At 68.4% G+C, this 13,623-nt stretch overlaps 2 protein-coding genes across 2 annotated transcripts; both read left to right on the plus strand.

The window, feature by feature from the left end:
• Window positions 1-672: 672 nt before the first annotated feature.
• YJEFN3 (YjeF N-terminal domain containing 3) lies at window positions 673-3,859 on the plus strand (the record flags this gene model as incomplete). The annotated part of the gene is made up of 5 exons (XM_035313105.1): window positions 673-819; window positions 2,159-2,269; window positions 2,348-2,461; window positions 2,909-3,059; window positions 3,626-3,859. Coding segments are annotated over 5 exons (723 nt in total), but the record flags the coding sequence as incomplete, so codon positions are not given.
• An 808-nt stretch (window positions 3,860-4,667) lies between these two features.
• Window positions 4,668-12,015, plus strand: CILP2 (cartilage intermediate layer protein 2). Its single transcript, XM_035313106.1, has 9 exons — window positions 4,668-4,845; window positions 6,171-6,269; window positions 6,731-7,003; window positions 7,189-7,371; window positions 7,933-8,091; window positions 8,173-8,433; window positions 8,573-8,681; window positions 8,758-8,915; window positions 9,054-12,015. The coding sequence occupies exons 1-9, from the start codon at window positions 4,785-4,787 to the stop codon at window positions 11,444-11,446; spliced, it is 3,696 nt and encodes a 1,231-aa protein (XP_035168997.1). The 5' UTR covers window positions 4,668-4,784; the 3' UTR covers window positions 11,447-12,015.
• Window positions 12,016-13,623: the final 1,608 nt, after the last annotated feature.

Below are 13,623 nucleotides of genomic sequence, written 5' to 3' on the forward strand. Positions count from 1 at the left end.
TAGCACCACACCAGTGTCCCCTCCCATGGCCGGGACCGAGTGAGGTGTGCACCCCAAAAATCGGAGCCCCGGGTCCCGTTGCAGACCTGCTTACACCTGACACCTCCAGAACCCCGTGGTCCTGCAGCACCCATGGGTGCTGGCGCCAGCATCATGCTGGGGCTCCCCTGGGGGCTGCAATTTTTTCCCCCCGGAGCTGACGCTGGCTTCTCCCGGGGGTCAGATTTCCCCGTCCCTCCCATAACAATCGCGGCGGCTTGGAAGCGGCACATGCTGTTCCCATCCGTGGCGCAGGTGAGCCAACAGATGTGAGCAATTATTGTCCGATCCCGAGGCTCCCCGGCCCTGCCAGCTCCCGGGCTCGGCAGCGGGTGAACAACCGCAGCATTGTTCGGCTTTATGTAACAGCCCCAGCCCGGAGAGCCCGGGGATGCTGCCAGGGCCGTGCCTCGCACGAAAGGCGGCCGCGACCCCGCGCCGTGCCGCTGCCAGCGCTGCCTGCCCCGGAGCTGGGCGCACCGAGAGCCCGGGACTCTCCGTGCTCACCTGGTCCCCAATTCCTCCCCAAGCCACGCGTGTCCCCTGCCCTGACCCGCTGGTGGGTGTCCCCAGGGGACCCCTGTGCCCCTGGGGATGGAGCGGGGTCCCCAAGGGGCTCGGTGAGTGTCCCAGGGACATCCCCGTCCTCACCGCTGCCCGATTCCCCGCAGCAAGGCGGAGGCGGAGGCCATCGAGAAGGAGCTGCTGGAGGATTACCGCTTCGGGCGGCAGCAGCTGATCGAGATCTGGGGACACGCCTGTGCCATGGCCGTGACCAAGGTGAGGGAGCCGCCGGGGCTGGGGACACCCCGCTAGGGACAGGGGCATTGCTGCTGGCCCCATCCCACCCCATCCCATCCCATCCCACCCCAGGGAAGGTGCCTCTGAGGGAGGTGCTGAGCCCTTCCCATGGTGCTGGCACCGCTGGGCACTGCCTGCCCCCGCTGCGTGCAGGCAGGAGGGTGCTGGGGGGTGGCCGGGGGGCTCCCTGTGCCCTGGCACTGCTCTTGCTGGGAGCCTGGATGCTCAAGCTGGGTGCGAGGAGGAGGAGGAAGAGGAGGCAGCGATGCTCCGGGCAGTGGAGGTGCAGCACCAGGGGCAGCTTCGTGCCTCACCAGGCCGGTGAGCTCGGCTGCCTGGCTCAGCTTTTCCATTCGAGGCGTCGGGGCCGCTCTCTGCCCTCCCCTTTTTTAAGGGCACAGACTTCGCCCGAGGAGCAGAAATATTTGGGTGTTGGAGCCTCGGCACAGCCCGTGGTCAGCGGGGCTGGCTCAGCCCCACGCCTCTCCCCTGGGGCACCCACAGGTCGCAGCATCCCCAGCTCCACCACGAGCATCCTCCTCGCGGGGCTGAGCATCCTCCTCACGGGTACCACCAGGGGAGAGCATCCCCCGACCCCAGCTTGGGCATCCCCAGGGACCCCCAGCATCGTCCCCTCCTCGGGCTCCCCCCAGCTCATCCTCGGTTGCCCCAAGGCAGCTGGAAGCGCGTTCGGGGCCGCAGCCAAAGGCAGGGCCAGGGCTGGGCAAGAGGGGCTTTGTGCAGTGCAGCAGCGGCTGCGAACTGGCCGTGCCGCTCGGGGCTCCGGTGTTTGGATTGAACCGGGAACCAGGCTCAGAGAGCAGGAAAAAATCTGTCAATGGATAAACAGAGCCTCCCTGGGCAGGCTGCTGGTATGCGGAGCGCCGCCGCCTCCCAGCAGGCTGGCGGGGAGCCCCGTCCCTCTGCGGGCACCGTCCTCATCCCACCATGGGCACCGACCCCGTCCTGCTGCGGGCACCATCCCCCTTTCACCATGTGCACCAGCCCCTTCCCACTGTGGGAATCATCTCTATCACGGCACCGTCCCCATCCTACCACCTGCACCATCCCCTTGTGGGAATCATCTCTCCAACCACGGCACCGTCCCCGTCCCACCATGGTCACCATCCCCATCCCACCGTGGTCACCGTCCCCATCCCACCACGGTCACCGTCCCCGTCCCACCACGTGCCGTTTTCCACCCAAGCCCTGCTCCCCCTTCCCCTGTCCTCTGCCACCTCCCCGGCACCAGGTGCCATCCCAGGGCCACCCCCGGGGACTGGGTGCCACGGTGCCACCCCCGGCTCCTCTCGCCCAGGCCTTCCCGCTGCCGTCCCTCCCGCGGAAGCAGCCCACGGTGCTGGTGGTGTGCGGCCCGGCGCAGAACGGTGCCATCGGGCTGGTGTGCGCGCGGCACCTGCGGATCTTTGTAGGTATCTTCCTCCCCACCTCCTCCTCCTCCTCCCCGAGCGGCCGCCGGCCCCAACGCTGCCTCTCCGCCACGCAGGACTACGAGCCCACCATCTTCTACCCCAAGCGCTCCCCGGACCCCCTGTACCGGGACTTCACCACGCAGTGCGAGAAGATGGACATCCCCTTCCTCTCCTACCTCCCCACCGAGGTGAGCCCCGGCAGGAGCTGCCCCAGCTCACTCCCTTACGTGCTTCACGTTATTATCTCATTATTATTGTTGTTATTTCCCCCCACCCCCCCCGGCTCTGCTGGGAGCCCGGGGATGCCATGAAATCCAGCGGGCGGCCGCCGCGCCCCGCCGCCGGCCCTGCCTTCCCCGAGCCCCCGGCTCTGTTGTTGTTGGAAGCGCCGGCCTCCCTCGGAGGAATGTGACCTGAAATCGCTGTCCTGGCCGGGCTGCGCGCGGCGTTTCCAGCCCGTTGCATCCCTCTCCCTTTAGCTGGGGGGGGGGATTTATTTTTTTTCACCACTTGCCGTGCGCATCCAGTGATGGAGGGGAAAGGGATGCCCCCGTCGGCACCGTTCCTACTCTCCGGGGGTGGGTGGGGGATTGGGGGCCACCCCCCCAGCTGCCCACTGTGTGTCCCCCCACCAGGTGCAGCTGATCAACGATGCCTACAACGCCGTGGTGGACGCGGTGCTGGGCGCCGAGGCGGAGCTGGGTGAGGGGAGGGGGCCCTGCGCCGGCATCCTCGCCACCCTGAAGCACGTCCGCATCCCCATCGTCAGCCTGGACGTGCCCTCAGGTCCGGCCCCGTGTTCGGGATGGGGTCCCCCCAGCCCTGGTTTGTCACCCTGTCCACCCCCGGTGTCACCCCCCAGCACGGGGACAGCCCCGGGGACCCCCCGCTGCCCCCGGCTTGGCAGCGTCCCTGCGGCTTGCCAGGAGCGAGGGCTGGCGGCGGCTCTCTGAGGATGCATTCAGGGCATCTCCAATAAATAACAAACTCCCCGAACTGAGACATGATGTAATTTGAAAACACCCGGGTGTCTGGTGGCCAGGCCTGGAATTGCCATCACCCCCCCGCCTCCACCCCCCCCTCTCCACCGCAGCTGCTGCCGGAGGAGCAAACAGAAGCCCTCGACACGGCAGCTGGTGAATCCCCACCAAGAAAAACCCTGCACCGTGCCAGGGACAGTGCTGAGGCAGGATGAGGCCAGAGCCATGCAGGGCAGTGATGGTGCTGGGTGCCGGGGGGGGGGGGGGGAGCTCCACATCCCCCAGCCCCACGGCATCCTCTGCCAGCGCGCAGGCTCGCTGTCCCCTCGGCCACCCCCTGACCCCCTCCCCGCCTCTCTCTTGCCGTGACAGGGTGGGACGTGGAGGCCGGGAGCAGCAGCGGGATCAGCCCCGACGTCCTGGTGTCGCTGATGGCGCCCAAGCAGTGCGCCCGCCGCTTCCTGGGCCGCCAGCACTTCGTGGCCGGCCGCTTCGTGCCCTACGACGTGCAGAAGAAGTTTGAGCTCAACCCGCCCGAGTACCCCGGCACAGAGTGCGTGGTGCCCCTGTGAGCCCTGGCAATAAAACGCTGGCAGCTCCTCGCCATGCTCAGTGTCTGCCTGGGGACGTGGGACGAGTGTCGGTGGGCTCCCACGGGTGGCCGTGGGGTCCCTGCTGTAGCCGCGTTGTCCCCATGGTGTGGCACCGTGATGGGGAAGGACCCGGCCCCAGGCCCCGTCACTCCATGGTGCTGGGCTGAGCAACCCCGGGGTTTAATTAATGGGGAGGGCAGTGATGAGCCAGCGCTGGGACTGTCCCCGTGTGTCCCAACAGTTGAGGGAGACGGAGTCCTCGGCCCCAGAGTGGCACCGGGGACCTGAATCCCCAAGAGTGCAGCTCCCTGTGCCGGGAGCCCCGTGCCCTACAGCAGCCTTGGTTTTGGGGAGCACATCTCAGGGATGGGGCCAGCACGGCCAAGGGGCTGCGGTGCCAAACCACAGCTGGCCACATTTTGGGGCAGCGCTGGGCTCCCCCTTGCTGGGTGCTTCCCTCCTGTGAGCAAGAGCCCGACGGGGCCACGGGTGCCGCGAGCTCCGCGCTCGCTGCCGGGGCGCACGCACGTGGCCCAGGTCACGGCGCGGGCGCCCACCGGCCGTGCCCAGGAGCGGCGGTGCCAGGGGAGGGTTGGCACCCCGGCCCCGACCGCATGAGCTCAGAGGAAGGGCTTTCTCGGCTTTTTCCCTTCCCTCCCAACCGCATTCCCAAGCGCGTCCAATTTTAGCAGCTTTGCAAAACAAGCCCTCGAGTTTACCGGGCTGGAGCGGCGAGTGGCAGCGCGCGGCCGGCTCGCGGGGAGGGCTCCTTCCCGCTTCCCTCTTGACACCAAGCCAGCCCCGGCGGAGCTGCCGGCCCCGAGTGCCAGGATCCGATTTCTGCTGTCTGCTGGCGCGAGGGGGAAAGCCCTCCTATATAGACCTGCGGGGCGGCCGCGCTCGCAGTCGCGAGCGGAGCAGCTGCGGCGTGGGCAGCCATGGGGGAGCTGCCGCTGGCTCTCCTGGCTCTCGCTGCCCTTCGCTGTGCCGGGGCGCCAGGTAAGATTTCGGCGTTTTTAACGACGTCCCAGGGATGCCTCCAGGAAAACTTCTCATCCCCATCGCACTGATGGCATGGGGCTGGGGGCTGCCGGCAGCGCTGTGGGGCAGGATGGCAGAGCCGGGGCTTGCCAGATGTTTGCCGGGGCCAGATGTTTGCGACTGCAGCTGGGGAATGTCCCTCCTGCATCTGCTCGGAGGATGCTCGGGGCCCCTCTGCCTCACTCGGGAGCTTTGCCTTCCCCGGGGCTGTGACACCGGAGGGATGGGGACGTGCCCCGTGCCGTGTCCCCACCAGCGCTGCCTGCTCCGGTGCTGGTGCCCGAACCTGTGTGGGAAATCCCATCTGGAACTGCCGTCAGCCCCCCAGGTCCTCCGTGGGGCCCCCCAACCCTGCGTGGGTTCTGCAAGGTGCCAAGGACAGCGTCTGGGCAAGGAAGCCAGGAACATCCCCGGTCCTGGGGAGAAAAAAATCCATCGACCTCGCAGGGTTCTGCAAGGGGTTTCTGCTGCCTGGCTGCTCCACGTGGCTCTGCCGTGTCCCTGGGGACAGGGGTGGCATTGCTGCTGGCAGGGGACACCACACGTCTGTGGGGTGCCCATGGGTATCCACTGCATGCTCATGGGGTGCTCCGTGCTGCACGGTGATGTCTGGGGGGCTCGGACACATCCTGCCCTGGATGATGGACACCCCTGGGACCCATTTGTCAGCTGGCCACAAACCTCCCTCCCTGGGCTGCTCTGGGGACATCGGCTCGTCCCATCGGCTCCTTGCCCCACAGGGCATCACAGCACAGCCCTGGGCACCCCCCCTTTTTCTCTGGGGATCATCCTTCTGTCCGTCCCACTGCCGTGTGCTCATCACACCCAGGATCGGGGCAGGGCTGCCCCCAGAAAACCCCGGTGTCCTGGGGTGAACTCCCTGGGGGAGCTGGAGTAGGGGGGACCGCGGGCAGCGAGCCCCCCCCCCGCGCTGGCTGCTTCCGTGCAGCACCTGCGATGCGCGGCTCAGCCTGCCCCGGGGGCTTTGCAGCCCAATTTCCTGCCGTGTCCCAGTTTGGTTGCTGGGGGCCGATCGTGCCGCAGCTCCTCACCCCTCCCCCCCCCCCCCATGTCTCCCCTGGGGCAGCGGGGAGCTGGCAGGCAGCGTTTGCAGGCGGGCAGCCTCTGCTCCGCCACCACCAAACCCTGCCCCGAGCCCAGCACCTGCCCCGTGCCTGGCCGGGGATGTCACTAGCAGCGTGACATCGGTGTCCACGCTTGGAGAGGGTCCCTGGGGACAGGGCGAGACGGTGCCGGGGGCTCTCACCCTGTGCCTCCCCCAGAGTCCCTGGAGAACGACTCGGAGCCGGGCAAGAGCGGCGCACCGGGGAAGCCCTGGAAAGCAGCCCCCAGCCTGGCGGACCTTGACCTGGACACGGCAGGTACGGCCACCCGGCACTGCGGGGCTGTCCCCAAAGCCCCGTGGGACGCCATGGGACACGGTGGTGCTGGGGACACACAGCTGGAGCCACGCTGGGACACCTCTCCCTTGCAATCCACAAAGGGGATACATGGAAACATGTCCCCCAGTGCCAGCCTGCTAGATGACACCTTCCCCTGGGGACAGCGGGGACACCAGGCTCCCACGGCGGTGTCCCCTGGGGCTCTCGCAGCAGGGATGTGGTGGCCGCCCTGTGCACCCCAGGCTTCCCCTTCCCCAGCACCCGGTGCTCTCAGGCCTGTGTGCTTCGGTCCACTTGTCCCCTACCCTCGCAGCCCACCAGCTGTCCCCGCGGAGCTGTCCCCGGGGTGCCCCTTCCCCAGCCCCGGTGGCACCTGGGGCCACACCGGCGCTTTTAGGGGTGGAGGCTGTGCCCCATGCTCTCGGGTGGCTCTGTCCCAGGTGGAGGGGCCGAGTGGACGTCCTGGTTCAACATCGACCACCCCGGGGGGGACGGGGACTACGAGAGCCTGGAGGCCATTCGCTTCTACTACCGCGGGCGCGTGTGCGAGCGGCCCGTGGCCATCCAGGCCCGCACCACCGAGTGGGAGCTGCCCGAGGACGTGGGTGAAGTCGTGCACTTCAGCCCCAAGAAGGGCTTTCGGTGCGTCAACAAGGAGCAGCCGCAGGGCAAGACCTGCTCCAACTACCACATCCGCTTCCTCTGCCCGCTGGGTGAGTGCTGGTCCCCAAACCCCGCTGCCACCTCTTGGGGGTGGATCCGTGCGCGCTGTCCCCACCTGGAGAATGCGAGGGACACCTTCCCAGGCAGAAATAATGATGGAGGTGGGCATGGGTTTGTCCCACGGTGGTGGGTTCCCACGAGCCTCCCCCTTCACCTACTGCCTCTGTCCTCCCAGAGCACATCTACTGGTCTCACTGGTCCTCCTGGAGCCCCTGCTCGCGGAGCGCCTGCGGCAGCAGCGGCACCCAGACCCGCCAGCGCCGCTGCGTCAACGCGCAGGTGGTGGCTGCGCTGAAGGAGCTCAAGTGCAAGGGCAAGGCGGTGGAGAGGCGGGCGTGCAGCGCCGGCCCCTGCCCAGGTAGGGACTCCCCCCCCCGCATCCTCTGGCTCCCACCTGCAGCCTCCCCACCCTGTTCCTAAAGAGACAGAGAGGAGACGGCGGCGGAGCCAAGCGCCGGCCCTTCCCCGGCCGCAGGAATGTCGGCACTGGGCTGCGGTCTCCCGTGCTGGCTTTGCTGGGGAAGGTTTTTGCGCTTCGCTGTGCTCGCCGGCCGGCTCCGGCTCAGCTCCGAGCCCCCGCGCGGGGGCACGGGCTGTCCCGTGGGGCCGCAGCCGTGCAGCGGCTGCCCCCGCGCCGACGCGGCAGCTCCCCGGGCGATGTGCCCCCGCCTGCACATCGTCAGCTTAATTGCAATAACAGAGGCTGCGCTTGTAAAAATAGCTTGGCAGGGGCGTGCAGGGCCGAGCCGGGGGCTGGATGGGGCACGGGCGGCTGGATGGAAACTTGTAGGGTGGGGACCCCATTGTGCCTGCGTCCCCCATCCCCTGTGCTGCAGTTCTGCAGCGTTATTCCCTGCGTCGTGCTCCCTCCGGGCAGGGGGAGCGCGGTGCCCGATGCCCACCTGGCATCTCCCCGCAGAGCCGACGTGGACGGAGTGGGGAGCGTGGGGGCCCTGCTCCCGCAGCTGCGGCAGCGCCGGGACGCGCGTCCGCCGCCGGAGCTGCAAGAACGCCAAGAAGCTGCTGTGCGCCGGGCGCCCCGCCGAGGTGCAGAAGTGCCCCCCCTCGCCCTGCCCAGGTACCTGTCCTTGGGGACACGGGGGCGCTGACCCCACTGGTGGTGGTGGCCACGGGGTCTCAGCGCCGTGCCGTCCCGCAGCCTGCCCCGAGAACACCCTGCAGGGCACCGTCGTCTCCACCACCGGCGCGGCGCTGCCCGGTGCCCGCATCTACCTGGAGGGCCGCCCGCCGGTGCTGGTGGCCCGCAGTGACACGCGTGGCAACTTCCACGTGGCCGGGGTGTGCGAGGGCACCGCCGCCAACATCAGCGCCCACCGCGACGGCTTCGTCCCGGGACTGGCACCCATCACCTCCAACGGCTCCGGCGTGTCGGTGGCACGCGTGATGCTGCAGAAGCTGGGTGAGCACCGCGGCACCGGGGGCTGTGCCGTGTGCCCCTCGGGGTCCTGCACCCCAATGGGTGCATAGCAGGGGGGGCGTAGGGAGCGGGGAGGGGGGTCACCACGGCTGGCTGCACCCTCTGGTCCCTTCTCCTGCAGAGAAGCCCTACATGGTGCTGCACCCCAAGCCGAAGGTGCGGGTGGCCGGCCAGGAGGTGACTTTCTGCTGCAAAGCCTCGGGCACCCCCGTGCCCAAGAAGTACTACTGGTGAGTGGGTGCGGGTGGGGGGGAGGTATGGGGGCCACCCACCGCGTCCCGGCTCACCGTGTCCCCGTCCCCACAGGTACCACAACGGGACGCTGCTGGACAGGAAGGTGCACAAGTACGGCAGCCGCCTGGCGCTGCGGGCGCTGGTGCCGGAGCAGGCTGGCACCTACCACTGCAAGGCCAGCACCGAGGCGGGCGCCATCAGATCGGCACCGGCACAGCTCACCGTGCTGGGTGGGTGGGGACGGGGTCTTTGTGGGGAGGGCAAAGGTGCTGGGGCATTGCACCATCCCCGGGAGCGTGGGATGGGCTTCGTTAGCGGCGTTTTCATGGGATGGGGACCCTAAACCCTATTTCTGCTGCCTTCCCCAGCCCAGGGCCAGCAGAGCTGCAACCCGAAGCCGGAGCCCAGCCTCATCGAGCTGCCCGCCGAGTGCCGGCAGGACGCCGAGGGCTCCCGGTACTACGACGTGGGGCACTGCCCGCCGGCACCGTGCGCCGGCAGCCCGGCTGACGGGAAGCGGTGCGGGGCGGGCGCGCGGCGCTGCTGCGGCGTGCGGCGCATGGAGGTGCGGGAGATCCAGTGCGGCGGCTCCGTGCTGCCCGTCAAGGTGGTGGCCGAGTGCGGCTGCGGGCCCTGCGCCCAGCCCCGCGTCCTGGTGCAGGGACGGGTGACGGCGGCCGACACCGGAGAGCCCCTGCGCTTCGGGCAGATCTTCCTGGGGAGGAAGAAGATCGGCTTCACCGGCTACCAGGGCTCCTTCACCATCGAGGTGCCGCCGGACACGCAGCGCCTGGTGGCCCGCTTCGTGGACCGGCAGCAGCGCTTTGTGGACGCCGTCAAGGTCCTGCCCTTCAACAGCCGGGGCGGTGCGGTCTACCAGGAGGTCAAGATGATGCGGAAGAAGGAGCCGGTGGAGCTGGATGCCGGCCGGACCAACGCCATCCCGCTGGGCGAGGTGAGCGGCCAGGAGCCCGTCGGGGAGCTCGTCATCCCCGCCGGCGCCTTCCTCCGCCCCTCCGGGGAGGTTTTCAGTGGCACCGTCAAAGCCAGCGTCACCTTCCTGGACCCCAGGGACATCGCCACGGCCGGCGCCGCCTCCAGCGACCTGAGCTTCGCCAACGCCGAGGGGGAGATCGTCCCCCTGCGGACCTACGGCATGTTCGCCGTGGACTTTCGGGAAGGGGATTCGGGCGAGGCGCTGCAGACGGGGCCGGTGGAGGTGCGGATGGACGCGGGGCAGATCCGGATGCCGGAGCACCTGAAGAAGATGAAGCTGTGGTCCTTGAACCCCGAGACCGGCTTGTGGGAGGAGGAGGGCGTCTTCCGCCCGGCCAAGGAGAGGCGCGGGAAGAGGGAGGAGAGGACCTTCCTCGTGGGGAACATGGAGATCCGCGAGCGGCGCCTCTTCAACCTGGACGTGCCGGAGGACCGCCGCTGCTTCGTCAAGGTCAGGGCTTACAGCAACGAGAAGTTCAACCCCTACGAGCAGCTGGAGGGGGTGGTCATCAGCCTCATCAACCTGGAGCCCCAGCCCGGCTTCCCCGCCAACCCGCGGGCCTGGGGCCGCTTCGACAGCGTGGTCACCGGCCCCAACGGCGCCTGCCTGCCCGCCTTCTGCGACGCCCGGCGCCCCGACGCCTACTCGGCGTATCTCACCGCCACGCTGGGCGGCGAGGAGCTGGAGGCCGTGGCCTCCAGCCCCAAGCTCAACCCCAACGCCGTGGGGGTGTCCCAGCCCTACCTGAACAAGCTGGGCTACCGCCGGCTGGACCACGATGACCCCAGCTTCAAGAAGACGGCCTTCCAGATCAACGTGGCCAAGCCCGACCCCAACAACATCGACGAGACCAACGGCCCCGTCTACCCCTACCGCAGCCTCAAGGAGTGCGAGGAGGCGCCGGTGAGCGCCAACCACTTCCGCTTCTACCGCGTGGAGGTGGACAAGTACGAGTACAACGTGGTGCCCTTCAAGGAGAGCGACCTGACCTCCTGGACCGGCGACTACCTGGCGTGGTGGCCCAACCCGCAGGAGTTCAGGGCGTGCTTCATCAAGGTGCGGATCGAGGGGCCGCAGGAGTACATGGTGAGGTCCCGCAACGTGGGGGGCAGCCACCCCCGCACCCGGGGGCAGCTCTACGGGCTGCGCGACACCCGCAGCGTGCGGGACGCCCTGCTGGAGAACAGCTCGGGAGCCTGCGTGGAGTTCAAGTGCAGCGGGATGCTCTACGACCAGAGCCTGGTGGACCGCACCTTGGTCTCCATCATCCCCCAGGGCAGCTGCCGCCGCACGGCCGTCAACGGCCTCCTGCGGGACTACCTGGCCCGGCACCCGCCGGTGGCTGACACCAACAACACGGCCGCCTTCACCATGCTGGCGCCGGTCGACCCGCTGGGGCACAACTACGGCATCTACACGGTGACGGACCAGAACCCGCGCCTGGCCAAGGAGATCGCCATCGGCCGCTGCTTCGACGGCACCTCGGACGGCTTCTCAAGGGAGATGAAGTCAGACGCGGGCACCGCCGTCACCTTCACCTGCCAGGAGCGGCCGGCGGGGCGCGAGAGCTTCTTCCAGCGCCTGCTCACTTCGCCGGCCGAGGCGCTGGATGAGATCCGGCGCGAGATGGGGGCCGGCGAGCTGCGCCGGGCCCCCCCCGAGGTGCTGGACTTTGCCTCCGGCGTGCGAGCCCTGAGCCCCACGCCCACCCGCCGGACCCCCAGCAGCCGGCGGAGGATGGGCCGGACCCGGGCGCAGCAGTGAGCGCCCCTGCGCCCCCCCCCCCCCCCCCCCGCCAGCCCTCCACTTTCCCCCTCGCTTTTACCCGCGCTCATTTATAATGACCGAATTTGGGGGGGGGGGGGGATAGGGGAGACGCGGAGGTGCAAAGGGACAAAGGGACTCGTCTGGTGGGGACTGTGTTGTGTCCCCGTCCCCCCCCCCCCCAACCAAGGGACACTTTTTCCAAGGGGAGGCGCCCCCGTGTCTGAGCCTGTCTCCCCCCGCCCCCAACCCCCCCCGGGTGCTGTCCCCTGCCCTCGCCCCCAGCCCCGTGCGGGGCAGCTCGTGGTGCTCACCCCCGGACCCGGCCGCAGGATGCGGCCCCTCGGGGGTTATTTAAAAATAAAGAGAAAAAATGTGCGGGGGGGGGACACACAAATAGGGGAGAGGGCTCGATGGGGAAGGGGTGACATGTGCTGGGGATGGCAGTGGCCGGATGGCCCCTGGGGGTCCTCCTGCCACCGTGGGGGCCGGGGGAAGCCTCGGTCCTGGCTGGATGCAGCAGCCCTTTGGGGCAGGATAAGGAAACGTGGGGTTTCTTTTTGGGGAAAGAAGCAAGGGTTTGGATAAAAAGCCCTTTTCCCCCTCCCACACCATGTGGTAGCAGCTTGGGTGCAGGCAGCGTGCTGGGGACCCCCGGCTCGGACCCCCCCAAGCTCAGCACAGAGCCTGCCTGGGCCTGATCCTGCACCCAGCCCCCTTGAGACAAACCCGAATCCTTTGCCCTCAGGGTGTGCATTTTGCCCCAAATTCCTTTTTCCCAGGCAAAACCCCTTCTTCCAACCCCCCCTCCCTTTCCTCACCACCAGGGCAGAACTGGGGGCAGCTCAGCACACGGGGGGGGGGGGTGCGTGGGGGGGGAGGAGATGACGGCAGGATGCGGCCCCGGGCACGCCAACAATTTGTACATTATTTATTATGAAATATACGGTTGTGTTTACACCCACGTGGCTGCCGGCTTTCTCTGGGCTGCCCAGAACTTGGCGACAAGCTTGGGGGACACGGGGACGTTCCCAAACACCCCCCCCCCCCCCCCCCCGCTGGCCCCCGGGGGGGTTTTTTTGTTTGTTTGTTTGTTTTTTTTTTGGGGGGGGGTCCCATCCCATCGCTGTGCTCCCCGCGGGGCTGGCCCCGTCCCCACCGCCCCGCACGGTAGCACCGTCCCGGCAGCTCCTGTTTGCCTTGGGCCCGGTTCAGGCGGCTGGCGGCGGTGCAGCGGCACGGGGCGGGGGGGCCCCTTCCAGCCCCGCAGCCGGGGGACGTGGCAGCCGGGGGGGGGGGGGGGGGCAAAAGCACCCCTGGGTGCTGCGGCAGCCAAAACCCGTCCCTCTCCTCCTCCTGCCTGGAAAGAAAAATGCTGAGGATGGACTCAACGGGTGGGGGGTGCTGCAGCGGGAGGGGGCACCTGCCACCCCCCACGTGCCCCCAAAAGGCCAGCAGCAGGTCCCTGTCCCCATTCCTGGGGGGGGGCTCAGAGCCATGTCCCCATCCCAGGGGGACATCGGTGGGTGCTCCCCCAAGGGCATCGCTGGTGGCAGCACCCTGGGGGGGGCGGGGGACAAGGCAGGGGGGACAGGATTTTTTCCACCATCTGCTCAGCTTGGTCAGAGGCTTTGGGCATTGGGGGAGAAAAATGGGTTGAAAAACTGCAAAAACGAAGGCACGCAAGAAAATGGATGGCTTCCCCAGCTCCCATTCTCCACCAGCAGCTTTGAACACCCCCCCCAGAAAGCCTCAGGGAGATGTGTCCCATCCTGTCCCCCCCCCCGTAGGGAGTAGGGCTGGACGTGGGGGCTCCCAAATTCTGTCATCCCTCCTTCTCCTACTCTGGCCACCCCAAGGGCCCCCCCCCCCAACCCCTGCTCCCACCACAGGGTGCTGGGGACCAGGAGATGGGTGCAAGGGGGTGTCCAGGACCCCCCCCCCCCGGGTTACAGAGGGAGGGGGCCGGGGTGGGATGGGTGCGGGAGGTCCGTGCTGGGTGTCCGGCCCTGCCCCGCATTCCCGAGGGCTGGAAACCTGCCTGGGGTCAGGGGCTGGGCTGGGGGCTGCAGCCAAATCCTCCTGCTCCCCCCCCCCCCCGCCTCCATGGGGCCGGGGGGTGCAGGACCCTCCGACACCCCCAGCCCCAGGGACTTGACGGCTTCCCGGCTGGATCC

Source organism: Oxyura jamaicensis (assembly GCF_011077185.1).
Source record: "Oxyura jamaicensis isolate SHBP4307 breed ruddy duck chromosome 28 unlocalized genomic scaffold, BPBGC_Ojam_1.0 oxy28_random_OJ90, whole genome shotgun sequence".
Taxonomy (NCBI): Eukaryota; Metazoa; Chordata; class Aves; order Anseriformes; family Anatidae; genus Oxyura; species Oxyura jamaicensis.

What these genes read in the sequence shown, in the direction of transcription:
- CILP2 (XM_035313106.1), top strand. Translation starts at nt 4,785, where the DNA reads ATGGGGGAGCTGCCGCTGGCTCTCCTGGCTCTCGCTGCCCTTCGCTGT. An exon ending in CCGCTTCCTCTGCCCGCTGG is followed by an intron (nt 7,004 to 7,188) that starts GTGAGTGCTGGT and finishes CTGTCCTCCCAG; the next exon opens with AGCACATCTACTGGTCTCAC. An exon ending in CAGCGCCGGCCCCTGCCCAG is followed by an intron (nt 7,372 to 7,932) that starts GTAGGGACTCCC and finishes ATCTCCCCGCAG; the next exon opens with AGCCGACGTGGACGGAGTGG.